Source organism: Muscardinus avellanarius (assembly GCF_963383645.1).
Source record: "Muscardinus avellanarius genome assembly, chromosome: 10".
Lineage (NCBI taxonomy): Eukaryota > Metazoa > Chordata > Mammalia > Rodentia > Gliridae > Muscardinus > Muscardinus avellanarius.
The window spans coordinates 99,250,278-99,275,568 of NC_137796.1; the positions used below are offsets into that span (position 1 = coordinate 99,250,278).

General features: G+C 51.4%; 1 protein-coding gene across 1 annotated transcript in view; it reads right to left on the reverse strand.

Annotated features, from left to right (window-relative positions):
• The window catches only part of XYLT1 (xylosyltransferase 1), a gene marked incomplete at both ends in the record, with an annotated part of 299,012 nt that extends 275,929 nt beyond the window's left edge, over positions 1 to 23,083 (reverse strand). Inside the window, 1 exon segment of the mRNA XM_080702416.1 lies at positions 22,864 to 23,083. Within this exon segment, the coding sequence (XP_080558542.1) occupies positions 22,864 to 23,083 (220 nt within the window).
• Between the last annotated feature and the right edge of the window lie 2,208 nt (positions 23,084 to 25,291).

Below are 25,291 nucleotides of genomic sequence, written 5' to 3' on the forward strand. Positions count from 1 at the left end.
GTACCCGGGAGGCTGAGACAGGAGGATCACAGGTTAAAGACCAACCTCGGTAACTGACTTAGACTCTCTTTCCAAATGAATGGTAAAAAGGATTCTAAATGTAGCTCAGTGGTGGAATGCTTCTGGGTACAACCTCTAGTATAAAAAGAAAACAGAAAAAGAAAAAGACTCTGGGAGCTGCTGGGAACTGCGGACAGCCTGGGGACCCCAGTCAGCGCGGAGACTCACCATGGGCTGTGTGGACACCCAAGCAGGGGGAAGCCATGTGCATTCCAGGCTCCAGGGAGAGGGGGAGCCTTACCCCACCGGCTCCCCTCCTCCTCCCTCCAGGAGAGCCAGCCCAGTACACCCTGAAAATGGTTTTCACGACTGAGTTAGCGGCAATCAATTATTCACAACCTCGCCGTCCCTCCAATGCTGACTGGCACAGTTAGCAAGATCATTTCTGGATTCTGCCCAGCAGCCCCGCTCCAGGCTGTCAGCGGCCGCGGCTTGTTCCTCCCCAAAGCCCAAGCATCGTGCAGGCCCACACCCCAACACCCCAACACCGGGCTGAGACAGCCTGGAGAGTCCCCCCGGCCGGGCCGCTCTGCCTGGTGACTCACTGGACGCCTGGGGCGAACGTCTGACCTCAGTGCAACCAGCCGGGAAAACAGGGCTCTGTACTCGAGCCTCTGCCAGGCTCGGCAGAACCCCACGTTGTTTGAAAAAATGCCACAGGCTCTGAAAACGCCATGTTCTGCAAAAACCACGACTTGGGAGGGTCCCCAGACACACTGTCCGTCATGACCACTCCATGGACAGAGGCATGTAGAGCTTGGGCTGAGCTGGGAAGGGAGGACCAGCCCACACTCAAGTCCAGAAGGAGGAAGGAGAGCTGGGCCATCGCACCCTATCCAGTCCTTCCTCCTCTCCCTTCTTTCACCTCCTCCTGCCTTCCTGAGTCGTCCTCCTGCAGGGAGCAGCAGTATTGAGAATAAGAGGTACTTTACGGTCTTCACACGTGCCCGGGCACAGCTCTGCATGAACTGCACACATCCCCTTGTTGGTGTCTGCCGCACCCTCTGCAGCAAGTACCACGATCCTCTCCCTTTTTCTGCGTGTGGTACTGGGGAAGGAACCTATGAGCCTTCTACCTCCAGGCTACACCCCCAGACCTATTTTATATTTTATTTGGAAACAGGGTCTCATGAAGTTGCTGAGAGCCTCACTAAGCTGCTGAGGCTGCTTCGGACCTGTGCACTCCTCCTGCCTCAGCCTCCGGAGTACTGGGGTCACAAGCGTGCGCCGCCGCGCCCGGCTGATCCTTCCCATTTTGCAGATGAAGAAGCAGGGGCACGGAGACTCTGAAAAACTTGGCTAAAGTCACAGCTCTACAAATGGCAGAGTCTCCGTGCTTACCTACCACAATGCACTGCACCTCCCAACGGAGGCAAATGGGGACATGGGGTGGCGGGCGTGAGAATGGCACTCGTGCCCTCTTACGCACCCAGGGCATGAGCTGCTGTCCCCTAGAGGATAGCGATTCGGAACCTTGGTAGAAGAGGCACCCGCATCTGCAGCCCCTTCTGGCTCCTCTCTACCTGCAGGAGCTCAGTGGCCGCCATCACTGCATGGGCAGAGGCCAGGGGGCCCAGCAGCTGGGAGAGAGTCCCCTCCCCGGTTCACCTAGGTCCAGCCTGTCCTGAGTTCCCCCGAGGAGACTGTGCACTGGGTGAGGCGGACGGGAGGAGCGCGGGCTCCATGCCAGGCTGGGTGAGGGTGCACATCTGTCCCCAACCAGCTGTGCAATCCTGGGGAGTTACTTCCCCTCCCTGGGCTTCACTTCCTCTATCTACAAAAGGGACCGTCAACAACAGTCACAAGCCGCGTGCTGGAGGCGTTAAGCAGAGAACACTGGGCATGCCGTAAGTGCTTAATAAAGGACAGCTGCTACTATTATTATCGCGTATCATTGTCTGTAGCCTTCTCACCAAGAACTAAGAACACACAGCAAACCCCAGGCACCATTGGATTGGTTATGGAGTTGACCAGAAACCAGGTCACAAGATATGATTCCAGGTTCTAGAACATCATTGGCCTCTGGATCTTAAAACATCAGTTTTGCCGGGCGCGGTGGCGCACGCTTGTAATCCCTGCACTTGGGAGGCAGAGACAGGAGGATCTCGCAGGTTCAAAGCCAGCTGTACTGGCTTAAGAGACCCTATTTCCAAATAAAAATATATATTAAAAAAATTGGTCTGGGAGTGTAGTCCGGAGGTAGAAGGGTTTCCAGGAACCTCTGTACCACCAAAAAAACAAACAAAAAAAAACCCCATCAGTTTTAAAGTGGGGCCCCCTCCATAGCCTTGAGTTCAGGGCATTTCCTTATTTGATCTCCCAGGCAATTTCTGAAGGGAACAAGTTTACAGAGTACCTACTGTATGCCATCCACCGGGATACCTTGAAGCTAATGGGCCCAAGGCCAGCTATGATAGTAGAGGGGTCCTAGGAACAGACCAGGACTAGGGCTGATCCCCGGGCAGGGGCGAGGGCGCTGGGGGAGGAGGCCGGGGCAGAATGGCCACGCCTAGCGTGCTCAGGCGGTGGGAAAGGGCCCCCGGAATGCACCCTGTGGCGCACGGGTCACAGCTGGAAGGCAGAGGTGCATGTGCCTGCAGGACACAGGTTACCTCTGGGCTAAAAGTTCTAAGGACCCAAGAAGTCCTGAGCCCATTCTACCGACAAGAAGGTGGAGGCCCAGGGGGCTGCCTGGAGCCACACGTGAGAAGCTAGCCGGGCTGTGGGCCCGATGTCCTGATCTCTGCGAGTCCCCACCTCCTCACCCAGCTTTGTCCAAGGAGTGAGAAGGACCTGCATGGACGGGCGCTGCTGGGGCTTGCTTGGGGAAGTCTTCGCCGGATGCCGTACCATCTGCAAGGCATCTGATTGGTGAACCAGGCCGCTTTCAAGACCTTTTCTTTTGTGTTTTTGCCACTGGGGATTGAATCCAGGGGTGGTCTACTTGTGAGTTAGACCTTCAGTCCTACTTTTTTTTTTTTTTTTTTTTGAAACAGGGTCTAAGTTGCAGAGGGCCTCACTAAGTTGCCGAGGCTGGACTTGAACCTGAGATCCTCCTGTCTCAGCCTCCCAAGTACTAGGATCACAGGCATGTTCAACCATACCTCATTTTATTTATTTTTTTTTAATTTTAAAATAGGGCCTCATTGAGTTACTGAGGCTGACCTCCAAACTACAGTCCTCCTGTCTCAGCCTCCTTAGTACTGGGACTTTCCCAGACTTTAGAACCCATTTTTAATGAACTGGAAATGTTGGGAGCCTTGCAGAGGGAATCTTTCACGGTGGCTTAGAAGCTTCCCTGGCCCTGGCTCTTGTCTTGGTCCTCAAGGGAGCTTTAATTCCTTTTCATGAAGACCATGCCTCTCCCTCCTCGTCCCCAGTCCCTGGTCGACTAATGCTGTTTCATCTTAAAGGTCACCTCCTCAGAAAGCCTGTCCCATGACCCCTCACCCCACGGCTCACTGTCTCCTCCACCAAGGCGTGGCTACAGGAGGTGAGAACCCGTGTGGCCTGTGCCCCTTCAAAGGCTCCTAGCACAGCGTCCAGCACGGAGGGGGTCCACAGTAAAATGTGTTGACTTTTGTTGAAGTATCTGTGAACATCCTGGGTAAATCTAGGAACCAATATGCTCACGTAAAAACACAAAGACTTGACACACGGTAGATTATTCGTGGGTATTGCTGGGACGATGTCAAAATAAATCTCAAACCAACAAGGTCGGCAACTGATTCCGGCCACAGCACAGCCCTGTGCCTAAAGAGAGAAAAACCTTCCACGGATCAGCCTGTCCCAACAGGGCCCTGGATGACGAGGAGAACCTGCCTTTATAAGACCCAGGGAAGCATCGAAACTGTGGAGAAGCTTGCTGAGAGCTGCAAGACACTCAAGATATTCTACAAAACAGTAAACTGTTGGGCATCCTTGCTGTCCTTAAGGGCAAGAGAAAGTGGTTCAGTAGAACAAAAAGTGTGCTTTGCTTGGGTGTAGGCAAATAAGTGAAAATCTTCCCAACTCACGTAATCTAAATAACAGGAAACCAGTGACATCTCCTGCTACCAACAGGTCCCTTGGTCACTGTCATGGGAATACTGAGCAGCCGCTGGGGATCAGGAACCCCAAAACCTGGTCAAGGATTCCAATCCTAAGAGGAACTCACATTTTGCATAATTGGGTCATTAGGGGACTTCGTAGATCAACCCTAGCATGTTTGTGTCCTGTTTCATGAATTTCTACTTTTAACATATTGTCCTTTTCCTACCTTCTTTTGTCTTATTCTCAATGAATTTTTAAAAAATCAGCCTTTTGCCGGGCGTGGTGGCGCAATCCCCGCGCTTGGGAGGCAGAGACAGGAGGATCGCGCAGGTTCGAAGCCAGCCGCGCTGGCTTAAGAGACCCTGTTTCCAAAAATAAAAAATAGGTCTGGGAGTGTGGCCCAGAAGTGGAAGGGCTTCCAGGAACCCCAGTACCACCAAAATAATAATAATAATAATAGGGCTGTGGATGTAGCTCGGAAGTAGAATGCCCCTGGGTTCCATCCCCAGTACTGCACAAAAAAAAAAAAAAAAAAAAAAAAAAATCAGCCTTTTATCTTAACCACATTAGTCTTCTCTGTTTAATGTCAAACGTTTCATGCTTTTGAAATAGGCTACCAATTTGCCTCTGGGCACAGTTTTAGCCCCACCTCTCAGGTCATATGCCAATCCTCATTTTTATTCATCGCTGTCTGACCTGAAATATTAAGTTTTATCTGTTCTTTGATCTAAGATTGACTTAAAATGATTCTGTTTAATTCCATTTCTACGTGATTATCTTTTAGAGACTAATTTTTAATATAGCTTACTGTTTTCTGAATGCGGCAGCCTACAAGATTCCCATTTCCGAAATCTACTACTTTTCTTTTGAGAACAAATTAATCATCAATGCTGTGCTCAATACGGGCATCTTAGAACATCTAGAAAGTAGTACTGATAAAGAAAAAACCATTCTCCAGAAGAAACACACGCGCGCGCTCGCACACACACACACACACACACACACACACACAAACACACTTTTGTAAAGCACTCCAATGATTACTTACAATTCTCAAGTTTGGCAAATAAACCATTAAGCTCAGGGGGAAAGAGCAAAACAACCGGAATTTAAGGGTTAAGTTTTGCATGTCGGGGAGTCCCACATCCTGGAATCACAGCCCACCAGGGCACTGCAGCTCAGCGGCCCATTTTTAAAACTCAAGCGGACGTTTCTAGAGACAGAGTCAAATATAACGGATGTCAGCTGAGCCTGGACTTCAAGTCCACTGGCCCTTTCAGCATGAAGTCCAAATGTCATCCAAAAGGAACACGAAGACAGCAGCTAACAGTCTTCTCTCGTGACGCTCCTTTAGTGTGTTCCACAGATAATGCAGGACGGGAAGGCAGACTCCTCAGGCAGCCGGGACTTCATCCCCGGTGAGGCGGGCCGGCTGAACACGGAGCTGACAGGACTCTGACAAACCCCAGAAAGAATATTAAGTCATTGCTTCGGCCAGTGCCAAGTGGACCTGAAAGGCCAGTAGATCCTGGGGAACCCCGACATTCTCCGAACCCAGTCGGTGCCTGCACCCACAGAGGCGGGTCAGCAAATGGCAAGTGACCGGTACCCAGAAACTGACGCCGGGTGGGTCCTGGGCTCCTCAGCACGGCTGACAAGCTCAGGAGGGAGCCCCTCGGGGGAGTCTCCTGCTCTAAACCCGAGGCCACGTAGATACCACGCGTGCAGTCCCTGAAGGGCCATCTCAGCCCAGTGTTTCGATGCAAAATGACACGTGCCACTGCGGGCTAGAGATCTTATGGGGGACACGGGGCTGAATTCATCTGTTTCCGACCAAAGAAACTAGAACAGCCAAAGATAAACAGAAGTCAATCAAAGCAGAATGAGACATGGAAAAAAAAAGCTGAATTCCGCCAGACCTGTTTTGCTGCCTAAAGATAAGGGCCCCTTTCGACAATAATGGCTTTGGTTATAAGAAATTAAATGATGGCACTGTTCCCAAAAGCAACTAAAGTGGTTAATGCTCCCGATATCCTCGAAGGAGCCAGAATGGAGAACGGCAGTGAGATCTACGGATTCTCCATCTTGCGAGACTAATTATGGGCGCAGGCCCTGCTGCTAGCCTTGCGTGGGAGTATCCCCACGCCCCGCTCTCTAGGAGAAATGGTGCCGCTTCCAAATAGAAATGTGATTGTGAAACCAACCAGCTGAAAACCCAACCCAACCGGCAGTTTGATAGATCCTGTTCGGACATATGCACCCCTCAGAAACACAGGCCTGCATTCACCCAAAGACGTGCACGCAAATGTGAGTGGCGTCATTACCGACAGTGGCCCCAAACTGGGAACTTCGTGAATGGCCAGACCCAGAATAGGTATGTAAATCACGGGACATTTCACAATAAAATCTACAGCAATGTGAATGAACAACTTCGCAACTCTACAGAACACTATGGTTACGAGGTCAGCAAATGTTTATGCAGAGGACCAGTGAGTACGTCTTTTAAGCTTTGGGGTCTCTACAGTCTGTCTCAGCTTCTCCACCTTGCCACACAGGCACCAGATCAACCGTGGCCCGGATAGAAATGGGCAGAAAGGACTGTCCCGCAATAAAGCTTTTATTTATGGACACACATTTGAATTTCATATCATTTTTACATGTCCCCGAATCTTTTTTTATTTTTTGCACAGCCGTTTATAAATGTAAAGAGCATCCTTAGCTCGCAGGCCATAAGAAAAGAGACAGCTTACCCTGGATTTGTCTAATAGCCTGTGGCTGGCTGAGCCCTGATATACATGCATTTCATGGATTTAATGGTAATTAAGCAAGCCAGGCATGGTGGAACATACCTGTAATCCCAGTGTTTGGGAGGCTGAGACAGGAAGGTCACAGGCTCAAGGCCAGCCTCAACAACTTAGCAAGGCCCTGTTTCAAAATAAAAAATAAAACAGGGCTGGAGTGTAGCTAGGAAGTAGAATGCCTTTGGGTTCAACCTTCAGTACCAAATTTTCTTTTAAAAAAAATTACTTAAAGCCAGGAGTGGTGGTGCCTACTTGTAATCCCAGCATTTGGGAGGCTGAGACTGGTAAATTCGCAGTCTCCTCAGACAGCCTCAGCTCCTTAGTGAGGCCCTCCGCAACTTAGTGAGACCCTGTTTCAAAATAAAGAATAAAAAATAGGGCAGGGAGTATAGCTTGGAGGTCGAATGTTCCTGGGTTCCATCCCCAGACCCTCAGAAAAAATTAATTAAACAAAACACAGTGGGGACCGCACCATTCTATTTCTAAAAGAAAGCACAACAACCTGTGGGTGTCAGAAGTCAGGACCAAGGTCGTTCTTAGAGGCGTGGGTTCAGAAGTGGCCCTGGCTAACACTCTGTGCCCTGGATTTCAGAGCTAACCACACATGTCCCTGCCTTGAGCCACTAATTCATGATCTGCCTACTTTCTGTGTGTATGTTCTACTTTGAAAAAAGAAGGAGCAGGGCTGGGGATGTAGCTCAATGGAAGAATCCTAGCCTGGCACGTTCCTGGGTTCCACCCCCCAGCACGCATGGCCGAAAAATAAACATAAAAATAGCATAGTCAGTGTTTACAACCAAGGCAGCTTAAATTCAACCCGCTTTTGCAAAGAGAACCACAGCCATCAAATTAAATCAGCTCTGAATTGCTCACTGTGGCCAGGTATTAGCTGCTGCTGGAGTATTTAGGAACACTTAATCATAAAAAGCAGATTTCAATCCTGTCCTTCTAGCCCCTCTCCTGACGGCTTCCAGGGAAAACTGTTTCGTGGACGAAGCGACCACCATCCGAATAAACCAGGTTGTTTTCTAGTGTCTGTAGAAAAAGCTGATGCTGGCCCAATTACGGGCAACTCTTCCTGTGGAAATCTGCCATGGGTCCTGCTGACACCCCCGGCAGCTGGCAAACACGTGGCCTTCAACCCACAGCAGAACCTGCGCTGGACCGTCACAAAGGGAAAAGGTCAGGCCTGGCTTCCGTCTGCTTTCCAGAGAACACGAAGCTAATTATTTTCCTCCCAGCCAGCAGCTGAGTCTCACCGAAATCCCCGCTTGTAATTATCGCTGTAATTATTATTTTAATACAAATCAGCAACTTATCAAAATATTACGCTCAGGATGCTCCCCCTCGGCTGCAAGACCGCGCTGCAGAGCGGTGGCCGCCATCCCTGCGCTGGGGCCCATTCCTGAGCCCCGGGCTGGGGAGCCCGGCCGGGTCCCCTCTATGGTCAGCGAGCCCTGTTCTGCCCTCTACAGTGCGGCTAGATCTCGGGTGACCTTGCTGCTGGACCTCAGCGGTTTCATCCATGGGACAGGCACAGACCTAAGCAGCGCACAGCTGTATGCAAGGATACCCAAGGAAACTGTCTGGCTTCAGTTCTTCCAACTCTACTGCCCTGTGAGCCAGGGTGATTCCTTCTTCGATGTCTCAATTTCCTCATCTATAACCGGGCAACTATGAGCAGACCCTTCCTAGGGTCATTATAAATGGTTCGTGAGGATTACCCCAGAGGTGCTGTTGGCAGTGTCTGGCACGTGGTGACTTATAAATGAACAACAACAGTTGTTACGATTTGGAGGCACAGTCCCCAAACCCAATAGTGGCATCGTAAGTCACACAATTGACAAAGCAGACCTGTGGGCACCAGGGTGAACCTGCCGGCGGAGGACAGAGGTCCGTGGGGAAGGGGCAGGGGCAGCCACATCTGCTGCCCTCGAATTGTTACCTTGTGGGAATGAAGGACAGAATTCCAATTTTTTTTTTTTTAACTAGGGATTGAACCTAGGGCATTCTACCTCCAAACTATACCACCCCAGTTCTTTTAATTTTTTTTTTTCAGTACTGGGGGTGGAGCCCAGGGGCATTGTACCTCCGAGCTACACCCCCAGCACTATTTTCTACTCTTTTTATTTTTCTGAAACAGGGTCTCACTTTTTGCAAAGGGACTTGCTAAGTAGCTGAGGCTGTCGAGAACCACAATCCTCTGGTCTCAGCCCCCCGAATGCTGGGATTATGAGTGCACCACCATGTACAACTGGCTTAATTTTTTTAGTTTGAAACAGGGTCATGCTACATTATTGAAGATCTCACTAAATGGCTGAGTCCACCTGGGACTTGGGCTCCTCCTGCCTCAGCCTCCCAAATACTGGGATTACAGGTATGTACCACCACATTCAAATAAATTTAAAATGTTTTACTGGACACTACAAAATCAGATTTCATTTGAAATGGCTGACTTTGGCTACCAACTTAATTTTTGTTTTAATGTACTGTTTGTTTCATTAGGAAGAGGAGAAGGAGGCGGCTCAGGAGGAAATGGAGAAGGAGGACCTTATGCTATCTTTATCCCACTCTGGGCCAGACCTGACCCATAAAGATCCAGGTTTCCTGATTCCCCATCAGGACTTTTTTTTGTTTTGTTTTTTTCTTGCGGTACCAGGGATGGAACCTAGGGGCATTCTACCTTCGAGCTACATCCCCAGCCCTAATTTTTAGTCTTTTATTTTTAAAACAGGTCTCACTGAGTTGTAAAGAGCCTCGCTAAGTAGCTGAGGCTGTCTGCGAACCCTGATCCTCTGGTCTCCACCTCCTGAATGCTGAGATTACAAGTGTGAGCCACCATGCCTGGCCCCATCAGGACTTCTGAGTATCCGCTTCGGCTGGGTGTTAACATCCACCTGTTCACTCTGCTAAAAAGCTGGGTCCCTCCAAATGTTGCTGCTGTTTGATTTGGACCCCAAATCAAAGCCACACAGCAGCCAGCAACCCCAGCTCGGCGGAAGTGCTAAGAAAGGAGCCCAGTCCCAGCTGCACACAGTCAGCTCTTCTCTGAAGGGCCTTCCCAGACTCCTCTCCATCCTGTTCTGCCTCCGCCTCACCTCTGCACAAGAGGAAACAAGACCTAATAACTCAGTGGTGCCTCACAAGGACTAAGGGGGAAGCCGGCCAGGAGGGTGTGCGGGGTCACATCAGCCCGGGGTTCATCCAGACACTCCGCGGCAGGCAAAGGGAGCACCCTGTGTTCTTTCTCACAGCTGCTCCTTCTGTGCTAAGGATAAAAGAGGATGCGGCAATGAATAGGCTTTTATTTCAAAGATAACATCTGCAAAGCTTGGTCCTCCATTAAAAAATAAACAGAAAGCAGCTACCAGTCTGGAAAAATAAAAAATATACATATTTACCATTTCATCTCTAATTAATAAAGCCCCATTTCACAGGGAAAGAAGAAAAGGAGAAAGAGAATAACTTTCCTATATCCCTCAAGAAAGGATGCTTAATGAGGTAGCCACTGTATTCCTTGATCCAGCTAATCTGGTTTTAATACTATCCTTAAATAATGTCTACATTAGCTCTCCATTACCAAAAGCATTTGTTTATTTTATGAATGCGAGTGTGGCTGGGTGCTGGGACTCGGGGGATTATCCCGCTGTCCTCGGGCTGGCGGCTTTTACTGTCCCCCCCACGCCGTGCTCTTTTAGAGATAATGAGCCGTCTCTGCTGCAGGAACTGCCTGAACGTGGTACTGTTCCCCTGGTTCTGAACGGGAGAGTCGTGGTTCAGGGTTAAGTTAATGCAGTCATTATGGGCCCATTTGGGGACCCATTCATCATGGCTAATTTCATGTTCAATACATGGGAGAGTTGGGTAAAAATATTCAACAGGAAGCAAACACACAGCAATGAATCCAAAGGATCCAGGGAAGGGCCCAGAACTATGGCACAGGAGAAAGAAGATGAGCCCAAGCAGCCCCTGGGGCCAATCGGTCTCCAGAGCTGTAGGAGCAACAGGAGACAGCTGCCCGGCCACCAAGACCATCGGAGACGACGGGAGGCCTCTCCTAAGCATCCCCATAGAATGAACCCAGAGCCCCGTCCTCCTAACGTCTAGTTTAAATCCTTCCCACTTGAACTTCAGAACAAAACAGCAGAGCTATTGACCACGGGACCAAAAGGTCTTAAAGGGTTTGAGCCAGCATGTAGCCATCCTTGGGCATTCCAGCAAATCCCTGTCATTGGTAAATTTCAAACAAGTTGACATCCAGATTAGGATCAGGGTCAGGGTGTGGGACTGTTACTAATATATTCTCATTTTATTAACTTTTTTCTTGTTCTTTTTCATGTGTGTGTGGGTGGGGGGGTACTGGGGATTGAACCTAGAAGCATTCTACCCCCAAGCTACACCTTCAGCCCTATTTTTTTAATTCTTAGTTGGAAACATGGTCTCACTAAATTGAAGAGGGCCTCACTAAGTAGCTGAAGCTGACTGTGAACCTGAGGTCCTCCTGTCTCTGCCTCCCAAGTACTGGAATTACAAGTGTGCACCACTGTGCCTGGCTAGTTGTGTATGTGTTTGTGTGTGTGTGTTACTAGGAATTGAACACAGGGTTGTTCTACCTCCAAGCAACACCCCCAACCCTCTTTATTTTGTTTTGAAACAGGGTCTTGCTATGTTGCCGAGAGTCTTACTATGCTTCTGGTCTCAAACCTGCAGTCCTCCTGTCTCAGCCTCCCAAGAACTGGAATTACATGCCTGCATCGCCACCCTGACCAATCCCAACTAACTTCTTTTTACTTAAATACTATTTTATTTATATGCCCAGCAATAAGAGCCTTAAAGATGTTATTTTGATTGATTATATATATATATATATATATATATATAATTTCCCTAATATACATTTTTATGGTACTAGAGATGGAACCTAGGGGCATTCTCCCTCCAAGCCAGCCCTGTTTGGGTTTTTGTTGTCGTTGTTTTAAAACAGGGTCTTACTAGGTTACTATGTTGCTAAGGCTGGTCTCTAATCTGAGATCCTCTTGTCTCAGCTTCCCAAACACTGAGATGACAAGTTCGTACCACCACACCAGGCTTCTAATACACATTTCTTAAAAAAATATATAGCTATTAATAATTTTTTCTAATATTCTCCCAAGGAGCAGGGGCAGGTACATATGTAATACTCCCTTTCTTGGTCTGGGTGTAGGGTTGCTTGTGTATGCTCAGTTTGTGAAAATTATTCAAGCTGTATATCTAGAATGCCATGCATTGAGTATCTTTTGGTTAAAAAAAGAAGTTAAAGGAACATACGCATGTATGCTTTCATCACACGGAACCTCACTGTGGTGTACAATTGCAATGCACTAATAATTTTTAAAGCACATATACGAATTTAATAACTAATACAGTTTATGCAGCTATGAAGAGCATCTGCTTATAAAAAGCCGTGGATGAGCCTGTCGGGCCTGCAGCACCTGTAATCACTGGGGCATCGTGCTTGAGGTCTCTACCATATTTGGCTTCCCCAGAACTAGTGTGGGATGACTCCGGTAAAAGGTATCCACCCCAAATAAAGCCTCATCCCCAAATAAGCAAGATAAATCCAGAATAAGTAAATACAGTCAGTAAAATACATCTATCCCAGCCAAAATCAACACTCACCGGGAGCTCCTATTCTTCTCAGTACCTTTGTACCACCCTCCCGTGTTTGCAACCATTTGATACACTGTTTCTTTCCTGTTTACATGTTTTGAATTGTGTTTATTGGCCCGCCTAGTTCACTTGATATTTTTTAATACACTTTTAGGGTACAACACCCTAATGAGGCGGAGAATGATACTTACAGCACAGCACCCGGTGTGTTTTTCTCAGGCGCCCCACTTCCTCCCTTCCCCCACACGTTATTGGGATGGGTGTTGATCATTTCATAGACGCACACAGCACTGTTTGAACTGCTGGTTACTTTTTTTTCTTTTGTGTTGGGGGCCATGCTGCCCCAGAATGTAACCTCTGAGCAGGGGCACCTCTGTCCCCCCCCCCTAGTTTGCATAGTGCCAGACTCACTCATGGCAGGTTCTTGGCCATCACCTGCTAGACGGATGGGCAGACAGGTGAGTGGGTGGGGACCCTCCTGGGCTTTCATTCATTCATTCATCCCTGTCCCAAAGGCACAGGACGACTGAGAGAGATCTGAATGGCTCACATTTTCTGGTCTACGACATGAGTCCTCTGGGATTTGTGAGTCTCAATGTGCTTCTCTCTTCTGTGTATCAAATTTAATCCTCACAAACTAGAGAGGAAAGCAGGTGTGCTGACATCAGCTGATGAAGCGGTAAGACCACACAAAGAGGTGCAAGTCACAGATCATCCTAGAGAGAGTCGGGACACAAGCCAAGGTGCTCTGGAATGTTCTACCGGTCCACCTGCCTGCCTCCGACCGCTCCCAAGTTCCTGATGCATGCTATCAGGGGCCCGGGCCGGGGGAAAACAGAAAGGGAAGGCAGATGATTCAAGATATCCTGTGACCCACACTGCCCACAAAGGGGAAACCGGTAGACCGACTTGCAGAACGCAGGCTTCTATTTCTGTTTGGAAGGTTTGCCCTTCAGGATGGCCTGATGCTTAAAAGAATTTGCATGCTCTGGGTATTTGTCACTGGTGAGGGAGGGAAAGAAATCTCCATGATGCCCCGGTTAGCCAGAAGCAAGTGCGTGAATGAGCCACCTGGGGGTGACTGAAAGGTGGCCACGGAGAGTTATTTTTAGCACTTCCCAATGATAAGGCAGCTCTTCCAGGCAGGCTGCAGACTCAACAGACCAGAGGGGCTGGTTAGGTACCAGAAGTGACAGGAGAGATCGTGGCAGGGGGGAACTGGAGAGTCTGGGGCATAGCCATTCTCTGCTCAGCCATTAACCACCAAGCAAGAAGGCGGGTCCCAGCCTGCCGGATCTTGTGACTGTTCAAAGAATTTTTAAAATCCACATGGTCATCTGGCATGCCATCTTTACATTTCAGCACTTGCTGATACTAACACACTGGGAAGCAGGGGTCTGCGAGTCCTCCTGCAGACAGCCCAGGGTGCAGCTGCTGATATCAGGAGGCAGAGCAGAGTGCTGATTCCGGCCACAGATGGCGCCCATCATCCAGGACTGCGAGGCTGGTGACTCCACCACCCCCGGGGGTCAGAGGAGGACAGTGAGCCCCCAAAGGGTGAAGTAATGTGCCTGCCCAGTCAGAGAGAGGACCACGGAGCCCCGCCCAGCCTGAACATCCCAGCACCTGCCTCCCAGCTGCACCTGCTGCCCGGCTCATTTCCTGCCTCATCCTTTCCGGTGTAAAACCAAGACCTGGATTTATGGGTGGAGACGTTCAGGCCTGAGGTCTGGCTGTTCTGGGGTGGCAGGAGACCTGAGGGGTTCCAGGGCTCTGGGTCACATACTTCTCTGGCCTCCCTTTTCCTGAGGAAGCCTCTTTTTTGTGTCCAAGAGGCCACCACAGGGAAGGGAGCTGGCAGAAGACCTGGGCTAGCATGTGTCTGTGGCTATGCCTCCCAGGCGTACAGTCCTGACCCCTGCCTGCCTGCTGGTCTGCCAGGAAGCATGGACTCACACTTGTCCTGCTCACGAGGGCAGATGCAGTACTGGGCACTGTGAGAATAGCACAGTCTCACTGTGGGCGTGGAGAGGAGGTACCGGGGTAGAGGGCTGGATGGATGGATGAAGAGACAGACAGAGGAATGGACAGATGGATAGATAGATAGATAGATAGATAGATAGATAGGAGGACAGATAGATGGATTGATATGTAGATGGATGTTTAGATGGATGGATGGATGGATGGATGGATGGATGAAGGACTGATGGCAGATGGATGGATAGATGGACAAATGGACAGCTGGATGAATACATGAATGGATGGGAGGAAGGGTTAGTGCATGGGGCTAGAGATGAGGGACTTAAAGACTGAATTGGGCAAAGTCTGGGAACACAGCCTTCAGAGTCAACACAAAACTTCAACTCCTACTCTGGCCACTTTCCAGCTTCTTTCCTTTCACCCAATTGATTGCCTTAGCATTCACTCTTTTGAATCAGTAAAATAGAGATGAGAACAAGAGTCTTCTACTCGTGGGCTGCCGTGGTCAATAAGGGCCCGTCTTCCCATCATTTCCATGGTGCGTGGTACAAGGGCAACAACTCTGCAAAGAAATCGCCCTTCTCCTCTTTGCGGCTAAGTTACAATGTCTGGACTCGTGGGCAGGGAACCTGTGCGTGGGCCTCCCTTCCCACAGCCTCATCGCGCTGTGCTTAACCTATGTGCCTCTATCCCACAGCCACTCGGAGTTCTAGCCAAGGACTCCCCAGGAGGAGAAGCAAAGGCTGGCTACACCTTCCCTCGTTAGCACCCATGGACACCTTAGCCAGGCTTAGATGTCCAGATAAGCCAGCCAGCCTCCTAACCTAGAGGAACCAGGCCTCAGAAGGAACAGATCCATTTCCCTGTCCTCAGGGTCCTTGAATGGGGGGACACCCACCCCAAATAGACCTGGGAATAGGTCACAGACCTTCTCTACTGGGCCAGGTGCCTGGGCCCCCAGCCTCTGACACTAATAAAGTCAGTTTCCCTGCTCCAACAGAAGCGCCCCTCCCTTCTCTGTAACACTTCAGGTTCCTGAAGGGGAGGGGTAAGCTAACCACAGGCCCACAGTGCACCGCCTGATAGGCATCTGCTGTGGACAAACAGACAGTTTCTGCTGTAGGTGGAAGGAAGTGTCTTGAGAGGATACCAACTGCTTGTTCATCAAAGTTGCTGCAACACCCCACATCACCCCGGCTCTTAGGGACAGGCATGGGCTCCACCAGAGATAACCACAGCGCAGCTGAACCAAGAAGGAGAACAGCAAAGAGGACTCTGCCCTCGGCCAGGGAAAGCTGCGCGGTGTCTCCCTGTCCCTGCCCAGGCTAGAGATTCAAATCCAAGCCTCCTTCTAGCCCACCCTGCGCTTGGCTTCAGTGATTCCCTGGTAAGGTCTGCTGTCCCACTACAGGGTGATACTTTGTTTTTAGGACCATAAAATATGGTCCTAAGAAGAGGAGATACAGTTAAGGGATACAAGGTAGCAGATAGGATCCAGAGATGGAATGCACAGCAGGCAGGCTGTACTTAATGTTTACTGTGTTTCGGACTTTTGCTAAAATAGCAGATTTTAGGTGCTTCTTGTCACACACACACACACACACACACACACACACAAAGAAGAAGAAGAGGAGGAGGAGGAGGAGGAGGAGGAGGAGGAGGAGGAGGAGGAGGAGGAGGAGGAGGAGAAGTTGTTGTTTTTACTATATGACCTGGTGGATCTGTTAATGTGCCTAAGTACTATAATCTTTTCATTATCTATATCTACACAGATCAAAATCTCATGCTGTATACCTTAAAGAGATACAGTAAGATTTGATAAAATAAACCAAGATCCCATCTTTAGGGGTTTGGCATGTTGAAGAAATCACTTCTGCTTCTCTACATAGAGTTCTGTGGTCCCGGGGCCAGAGAGGATGCCCAGCAGAGGTAAGGAGTGCGGACTGCCTGGGTTCTAATCTCAGCTTGGCCACTCACAGCTCTGCACATTGGGGAAGTTGCTTCCGTGCCCCGTGGCTCAGTTTCCCCTCCATAGCATGAGATTTCAATGAATTAATATTTATAAACCATCTAGAATAGGGCCTGGTTATATTAAGTGCCACGCCTATTGGCTGTTAAAAAAACAAAGCTGGGTGTGGTGGCCCACACCTATAATCTCAGTACTTGGAGGCCCAGACAGGAGGACTGCTGGTTCAAAGTCAGTCTCAGCAACTTAAGGAGACCCTCAGAAACTTAGCAAGACCCTGTTTGCAAATTAAAAATAAAATAGGGGCTGGGGGTGTGGCTTGGAGGTAGAATGTCCCTGGGTTCAAATCCAGCATTACATACACACAATAATGTAACCATAACATCAGTCAAGAACTTAATACACAGGAAGGGTTTTAAACAGTGCTAAGAGTGCTAGTTAGACAGCCATTATGACGATCATTGCCATTTTATTTACATCATTACGTAGGGGACTGATTCCAAAAGTCATCTTATTTGCACCATTTCTGGAGTTAGCACAATTTCAGGAATCTTCCATCAGAAGCAATAAAAGTGGTATGGTGGTTTTTAGAAATGGTCTGGCCATGTGGAGGGTTCATTGGAGAACTATCAGACAGAAGCTCATGCATCTGGGCGCCATTTGGAACTGGTTTGGACCCCAGTTCTGCGCTCCCCGTCATGAAAAGCACCTTCACATCTTGGAACCTTGGCCTCTGTATCTGGGGAGAGGGGCAGCAGCAGCTCTATTCCCCAAACCAGGAAGGTCCCAAGTGATGGAGGATACCTCCTGCGTGGCCCTCCATTACCTCTTCCATAAAACCAGTGATCAGAAGGCCAGCAATTTCAGCCAGGGCTCCTTAGTTTCAATTTTGTATGAGGTGGGTAACTGTCTCTTTCTTCCTGGAGGTAGATAGATAGATAAATAGGTAGATTGTGTGTGTGTGTGTGTGTGTGTGTGTGTGTGTGTGTGTGCGCACACGCGCGCACACGCATTTAATATTATATACAAGCCGGGTGTGGTGGCGCACGTTCATAATCCCGGTACCCGGGAGACAGGAGGATTGCAGTTTGCGGCCAGGCTCAGCTACTTAGTGAGGCCCTCCATAACTTAGTGAGACCCTGTTTCCAAATAAAAAATAAGTCTGGGGATGTAGCTCGGAGGCAGAATGCCCCTGGGTTTAATCCCCAGTACCGCAAATTAGTAATGATGATGATGATGATAATAATAATAATAACAACAACAACAACAACAATACATGCAGAACATCAAAATTCTGAGTGGCAGACAGCTGGGTGCTATTCTTTCCTCTGACCCGGTCCCTCCTCCACCAAGGCTAGAACTGGATGCATTTTATGGCCTGGCATTTCACTTAAGCTCTGATTTATTTGGGAAAATGAATAACTTTTTAAAAATTCTCTTTCGCTATTTCTGAACATACCAGGGAATTCCTTGTTAGAATGGCTCCTGTTGAAGCACTTAGTATCACTGGGCCCAAATCGGTTCACAGTATCATTCTGTTTCATCCTCCTGCAAAGCACCCAGAGGCCCCACGTCATGGAGGAGCAGAGGTGGTTTACCCAGGACTGCAGAGGTGGGCATGACTCAAAGGGAAACTGGACGCCAGGATGGAGAGGGGACGGCCAAGGCCTCCTGCATTTGCGCTGGGGCGAGGCCCACCTTGCTGTGACTTTTCTTTCTGCGTCCACAGCTTGCCCTTTGAAACTTGGGGTTCCTTGGGATTCGAGTTGTTATTATTGATGTATGTATTTTCTCTCTTTCTGATAGATGGGAAATCTGGGTCATTAGAAATGGGGAGCCACAAAGAAGAGAGAGAGGAGAGAGAGATGGTAAGTGACAGCTCCTAGGGCCGCTTTAGGCAGAAGCCAGAGGCAAGGTCAGCGCTGCAGCGCAGTCCCTCAGGGCTCCGGTCCTCTTCCCGCACAGGGCCTTGCCGCCCCACCGACTCTAGGGCGCCCTGGATGGGCGGGGAGGCAGCGTCTTGCCACAGAGATTCCTTAAGGACATTTTTGTTTGCAATGACATCAGTGCTCTGCTCTAACACAACCACCAAAGTTCCTTCTCAGTTACGGCCACGGACCAGAACTGGACAATCCCCAGGAAATAAGAATTTATGTGTCCTCTGGGTTCCTGTCTGAAAAACAGCGAGCATTTTACCCCCCAACCTTCTAGAAGATAAAGATGAACTGATATAGAATGTCTAAAATGTAAGAAAAAAAATAGCTATCTGTGTGTGTGTGTGTGTTTGTGTGTGTGTGTGTGTGTATATATATATATATACTTTTCTTCCATGTATATACATATGTATGTATGTTTGTACATACATGTGTGTGCATATATAGGTATATAGACATGTATATGCACATGTACATACATACATATGCACACACATATGCATATATAGACTATCATTCAAAAATCTGAAATCTAAAATGGAAAATTCTCCCCATACCCTCATGTGACAGGTCACAGTTAAAATGCAGGTACACAAAATACTGCATAGAATCACCTCTAGGCTATATAAATAGAGAGTATATGAACCAGGAGCAGTAGCTATAATCCCAGTACTCAGGAAGATGAGGCAGGAGGGTCACGGGTTTGAAACCAGGCTGGGCAACTTAATGAGACCCTGTCTCCAAATAAAATAAAAAGGGCTGGGGGTGGGTGTAGCTCAGTGATAAAGCGCCCCCAGGTTCAATCCCCAGTACCACAAAAGTACAGAAAATGAAAATAAATAAAGTGCATATGAAACATAAATGGATGTCGTATTTAGTCTTGTGTCCCATCCCCAGGAGATCTTATGCGTGCGCAAATATTCCAAAATCTCTACAAAATTCACCAGTGTGAAACACTCTGGTCCCTAATATTTCAGAAAAGGGCTATTCAACCTGAATTATATTACATACATACATATATATATATATATATGTATATATATAATAATTTTTACTTTTATCTACTTATTTTCTTTAGCATTTCCCAGAATATGATTAAGCAGATGGCAACATTTGCAGTAAGATAAATATTGTTCAATGATGCATATTTCTGTATACAAAGTGTAATGCATTGCTCAAACAAAACAAAACTCCATGGAGAGTATGCGTGTGTATATATATAAAACCCAAACACAGCGATCCACCAGTAAGATACCCTCTCTTCTCTCTGGTCACCAAACATTTGTATAAAAAGGAAAGCTACACCTGCGACGTCTGGATCCAGTGAAGCATCTTTCAAAGTCGGTGTCCATGTCTGAGAAAGTCCTGAGTTATGGGAGTAATGTGAAGTATGAGGAACTTCTGCTGAAAAAAAAATCAACATTTCGAAGGACTCGGATGATAATAAAAAGAATTCTGCTTGAAGCGTGTGTGTGGAGGACGGAAGGACAATAAAACTTACATTTTTTTTCCCCCAAATGATACTTGTCAACGCTTTAGCCAGGGGCACAATCTACACATGTGGAGACTTCGAGCGATTAAGCAAAGGAAAAGAAAACACGCCTGGTTCCCATGAACACACACAGCTCCCCTTCATCCCCCAAATCCACTCGGCTTCCAAGGTGGATCCTTCTGGCAACACCCCTACCGCTCAGCATTTTCCCCTCCGTATATGACTGAGCCTGCTGTCTGTTTCTAAAAGCTGAGAAGACAGTGAAATTCACTGCTTACTAGAGACCCCGTGAAGAAACACTGCCACAGCCAGGAAACTCGGCTGCAACTCACCCCGGCATTCTCCTACGTAGGAGCCTGCAGAGAGACTGAGCGGAAAGGGGACGCTTGCAAAGCTTCGATGGACGGGCCCATCTCCCACCCATGGCGAGCGGGTCCGCCTTAGGCACCATCAGGTCTCCAAACCTACTACCTTCACCTGTGTACGGAGCGGGCTGAGGAAGCAGCGGGGTCCGGTTTAGAAGATGCTCTGTACACAATGCCGGCCGGACACTCTCTGAGACCCCCACACACACCCCAAACCTCTCTGCAGCCGAGAACCACAGCTGTCCTCCCCACCCACCCCCGCCAGCCACAGAACACAGAGACCAAGTGCCTTCGCCTCGACAGACATCTCAGCGGCTCTTTATAAGAGCCACCTGGAAAATCACAGCCATTTTTCCTTGAATGTCCCACTCCCAAATGTCCCTCTGAAACATCACGCCCGCAAACCCCAGCAGGGTCTGCATGCAAACAAACCGCACGCGGAAAGGGCCTCAGTGGCTGGACACGGGGTCTGCTCTTCTTCCCTGCAAACCAGGGCTTCAGCAAGGCTGGACTTTGGGAACAGCCTGCCCCCTTCTGGTCTCCTTGGTGCTCGGGAAGGGCAGGGGCTGGCGGACACAGGTGAGAGAGGACAGACCCCAGGATTCTGCCAGGAGGAATGTGCTATGACTTTAGAATCTAGTAGCTCATGGAGGTAGGTGACTTGGGGAAGGGGGAGACAGGAGAGAGGGGAGCAGATAAAATACAAGTCCAAGAGAATGGCAGCACACAGCTTGTGCAACTGCTAGGAAGAGTGGAAAATATTTAAAAAAAAAAGAAGAAGAAAATACCTATATGTCTAGATCGGAAGGTAAAGAAATCGCAATACTGGGAGTTGCAGGTGTGGGAGAGAAACCAAACTTGCAGATGAAAGCAGTCTGAGGAAAGCCAAGCAATTGAGCTGCTGGGGCTGGAATTCCAAAAGGAATTAAAACAAGAAAAATGGCATGCTCCCATCCCCCTCTCAAGTGCAAACCCTCTCCAGCTAAGAGGAGGAGAGTCCCAGAGGGAACACACAGGACCACCACGCGGGGCCACCAGAAGATGCTCAGGATGTCAGGGACCTAAGAGGAGGTGGACCAACCTCTTTCTTTCCCTTTATTTGTTTCAACAGGTGGCATCTGTACCCTAAAGGTATCTCCCGAGCCCCACGTACAAAGGATACACTTGGCCCCTTGCCCCCACCCCAAGGCCACCTTACATGTTCCTGCACTGGGCCAGCAATGCATGGTCCTGAATCCTGTGATCCCCCTCCCGGTAGGGCCCTGAATTCAGAAAGAACTTTTAATTGTGTTTCTGCTCTGAACACATCACCACCAATGCCAGGAGTTCAGAGGCAGCGCCTCCAGTATCCTTCCCTGTGAACAAGAGGCCGCGGGACAGTCTCCATCAGCAAGCCACTCCACTCGCTCCCGCAAATGAAAGGCTGCTCCCTGCTACCCACACAGCAACGTGAAATACCATCGCATCCTGTGGACTGCCTCAGCCCACAGGCATAAGGAGCCGAACTCGGCAGCAGACAGGGGCGCATCAACTCCAAAGAAGTTTAGTAGATCAGAAAGCACAGGGCGCCCAGCAGAGGCAGGATTTCAGTGAGATGTCCCCAAGTGACAAGTGAGAGACAGGAGCATCCCATTCCTAACATCCTGACCCCCCAACATCCTTCAGGGGCTCAGCAAAGCCCTGCAGAGAGGAGGCAGGATGAGACTCAGACAGACATGCAGCCCATCCTGTGCCACAGACGGAGCAGCTCGCCCAGTGCGGGCTGAGACCCTGCCCGAGGTGGGGACTCGCACCCCTGCCCCCAGCTCAGCTCAGCGGGCTCATCCCTGGAGAAGTTGGCGACAGGTCAGGAAGACAAGTCATCTTCCCACCCAGCCAGCCAACCAAGCGGTTCTAGAAGAGGTGTGGGAGACAGTTTCAGAGCCCTGACTGCACCCCCAGGAGGGCCGAGAGGAGCCCCGGGAAAAGGTGCCCTGACGGTGTGTAGAAGGGGACGGGCCACACGCGCCAGGAGCAGAGACTCTGGGCTGGGAGGAGAGGCCGTGCCCCGCGCCCGCGGACGCGGACGAGGCGAAGGCGGGCCGGGGAGGGCGCGGGGGAGGCGGCAAGGTTAGGAACCGAGGGAGGCTCTGCTGCCATCCAGGGCGACTCCGAGCGCAGGCACCACCGCCTGGAGCCCGGATCCAGGGACCCAGCCGGGGACTCGGGACGCCCACTCCAGACCCCTTCTGGGGCGAGGGCGGACAGAACCGCGCGCGCCCAAGTCGCCAAAGACCCAGACACCGGGCGGCTGCAGCCGGGCGGGGAGCGAGGTGCAGACACCCCACGCACCCCGCAAGTGGGGCGCCCGGCCGGCGGCCAGCGACACGGGGCGCGGGAGCCCGGCCAGCCCGGGCGAGCCCCGGGGCGCCTCCTCCGGAGGCAACTTCCCCGGAGCCCCGGGGCCGGTCCCGGGACTGGGCGGGGGCCCCCGCGCGCCGCCTCCTCCCTCCCTCCCTCCCTCCGGCCTCCCTGCCTCCCTCCTCCGCGGCGGCGCAAGGGCATCTTACCGGGGGCCGCTGCGCGCGGGGCTGCCCGGGGCCGCCCGCTGGCCGGGCTGCGGCCGGCAGGTCCCTGCGCTCGCGGCGCGGGGCCGGGGCCGGGGGCGGCTGCTCGGCGGCGCCCCCGCGGCGCTCGCCGGCCCCGGAGTCCAGGCTGCTGAAATTCCACACGACCAGCGTCTGCAGCAGCAGCACGGTGAGCGCCGCCAGCAGCGCCGAGTGCGAGCGCCGGGCCAGCCTCCGGGCGCACGGCGCCGCCACCATCTTCGGGGCCCGGCGCCTCCGGCCGCCCCCGCCCGCCGCCGCGCTCCGGGCTCCCGCTCCGCCCGCCGCCTCGCCGCCCCCACCGCCGCGGCGCGGAGTTTTCAGACGGGCAGGACCCGCACGTCACCGGGGGGAGGGACGCGGGAGGCGGGCAGGCCGCGGAGGGGCGGCGCGCGCGGGCGCGGGGCGCGCGGGGAGGGGCGCGGGCCGGCGCGCTCCCCGCTGCCCGCAGCCCGGCCCGGGGTGGGGGCGGCCGCGCGGGGGCCGGGGCCGCGGGCGGGCGGCGGCGGCGGCGGCGGCGGGCGGGGCCGGGGCGGAGCGAGGGAGGAGCGCGGGGAGGAGGGCGGGCGCAGGAGCGGGGTGGGAGGGGTGGGGAGCGCCCCCGCCCGCCGCCGCCGCCGCTGCCGCCGCCGAGATCCGAGCCGGGGACCCTCGGCGGGAGCCTGGGGAAAAGGCGGGGTGGGCCCAGAGCCCAGGCGGGTCCAGAGGAGACGATCCGGAGCCCGAGTTGCAAGACCCAGCGGAGGGTCCTGGCCAGGAGCGTGGTCCGGGTCTGCCCTGGGCTCGCGGAGACCCCAGGACCTGTGCCTGGAGGGTCCCAGCCCGCCGAGCCCGGGACTGCTGGCTGCAAGGAGGGAGGGGAAATGGGCTCTGGACTTCGTCAGCTGGAGTGATCATCGCTGTGAGTGGCTCCTGAATCACCCCCTCCCGGTGCCAACCATGTACTCAGAGCTCCCCGTCACTCCCCGGGTCCCTCAGGACTCACAAGCCAACAGACACCGAATCCAACTGGCAAGGAAGTGATTTAGTGGCCAGAGGAGTTCCTCAGCCTTCCCAGGCTGTGAGCCCCCAGACCCATCCCACCAGGCCAGGTCCACCCTGAGGCCGCCTCGGGCTTGTGGTGGGCTCTTGCAGCCGGGACCTGTGGGAACACGTCCGGCTTTGTTAAGGGGAGTTCTTTCCCACCCTGGCTGGACTGGAGGGGGGACCCTGTGCCACCAGGCCTCTTCCTGGTCCATGAGGGCTTAGAGGATGCCAGCGGACTGGAGATTCGGCCCCAGCTTCCTCTGACTCAGGTTTCCAGGCATCCTCCCTGTCCTCCTGCCCAGGGTTTTATACACAGCAGGGCTGGGCCAGGAGATGAGGTTTGCTTTTGGTAGGTCCATGGACATAGGATGGTAGAGAGTCCCCTGGGTTTGTGAGTTGGGGACTTGGGGTAAAGGCTTTGCTCTGTTTTTTAACTTCACCCTAATTCTTAAAGGGGAGAAAGCAGGTGAAAAGAGAACAGAGGCAAGAGGAGGCGAACTGTGGAAAGAGGGGCTCGTCCAGTCACTAGCATCCCTGAACAGTATCCATGCCAGATGCTGGCCGCTGACAGGCATTGGAAGGCTCCGCCTCCCCTTCTGAGAGCTCTCAGTGGGAGGAGCCACTGCAGGCAGGGGCCCTAAGGTGTTAGCAAGTGCAAAAAGTGCTGAGAGTTCACCAGAGGAGGCTGGAGGAACCACCCAGAAAACTCTTTCTGGGCCCATGTAATTAGCCAACCGGCTTCCCTGAACTAGGAGTGAAAGGAGCACTAGTGGAGATTCCCAGCTCCAGCTTAGAGCCAGCATTTGGAGTCTCTCCAGCCTAGCCAGGCGCGTGGCCAGGCAGGGAGGCCTTCCCTTTGGGCTCGGCTGGCCTGACCAGGCACACAGGAGAGGAACAGAGAGAGGCAAGCTCCCAGCTGGAAATATTTTGGTTTCAAGTCATATAAAGCAGCTATTCTGTCTTTATTAAAAAAAATAATAATAACTTTACTGGATCATGTAACAACATTCTATTGCAACACCTTCAGGCAAAGCTTGATCCAGCAACTCAGAGCTATCGCCTAAGAATCCTCTGCTTTCCATGGCTCCTCTCTGCCTTCCATGGGATCTGTTTCCTTGGCCTTAGTCTCTGAGGCTACTTGTATCCTTTGTTTAGTTCTAGCCCAAGGAAAGCACACTGATCATTCCCAGGATCTTCCCTAATTGAACTACCTTTAGGTCCCGGGCCACCTCTAAACCCATCATTGTGGCCAGATGATGGAATGGGCTGGTTAGCTGGGCCAGGGCGCACGCTTTCCTGGGGAATCCAGCGGGACAGGGCGGGTGCCGACCCCTTTGTCTATTCCCTGCAGCCCGTACAACCGTGGGCAAGTCACCTCCAGTCCAGGGAGCCCATTTTCTT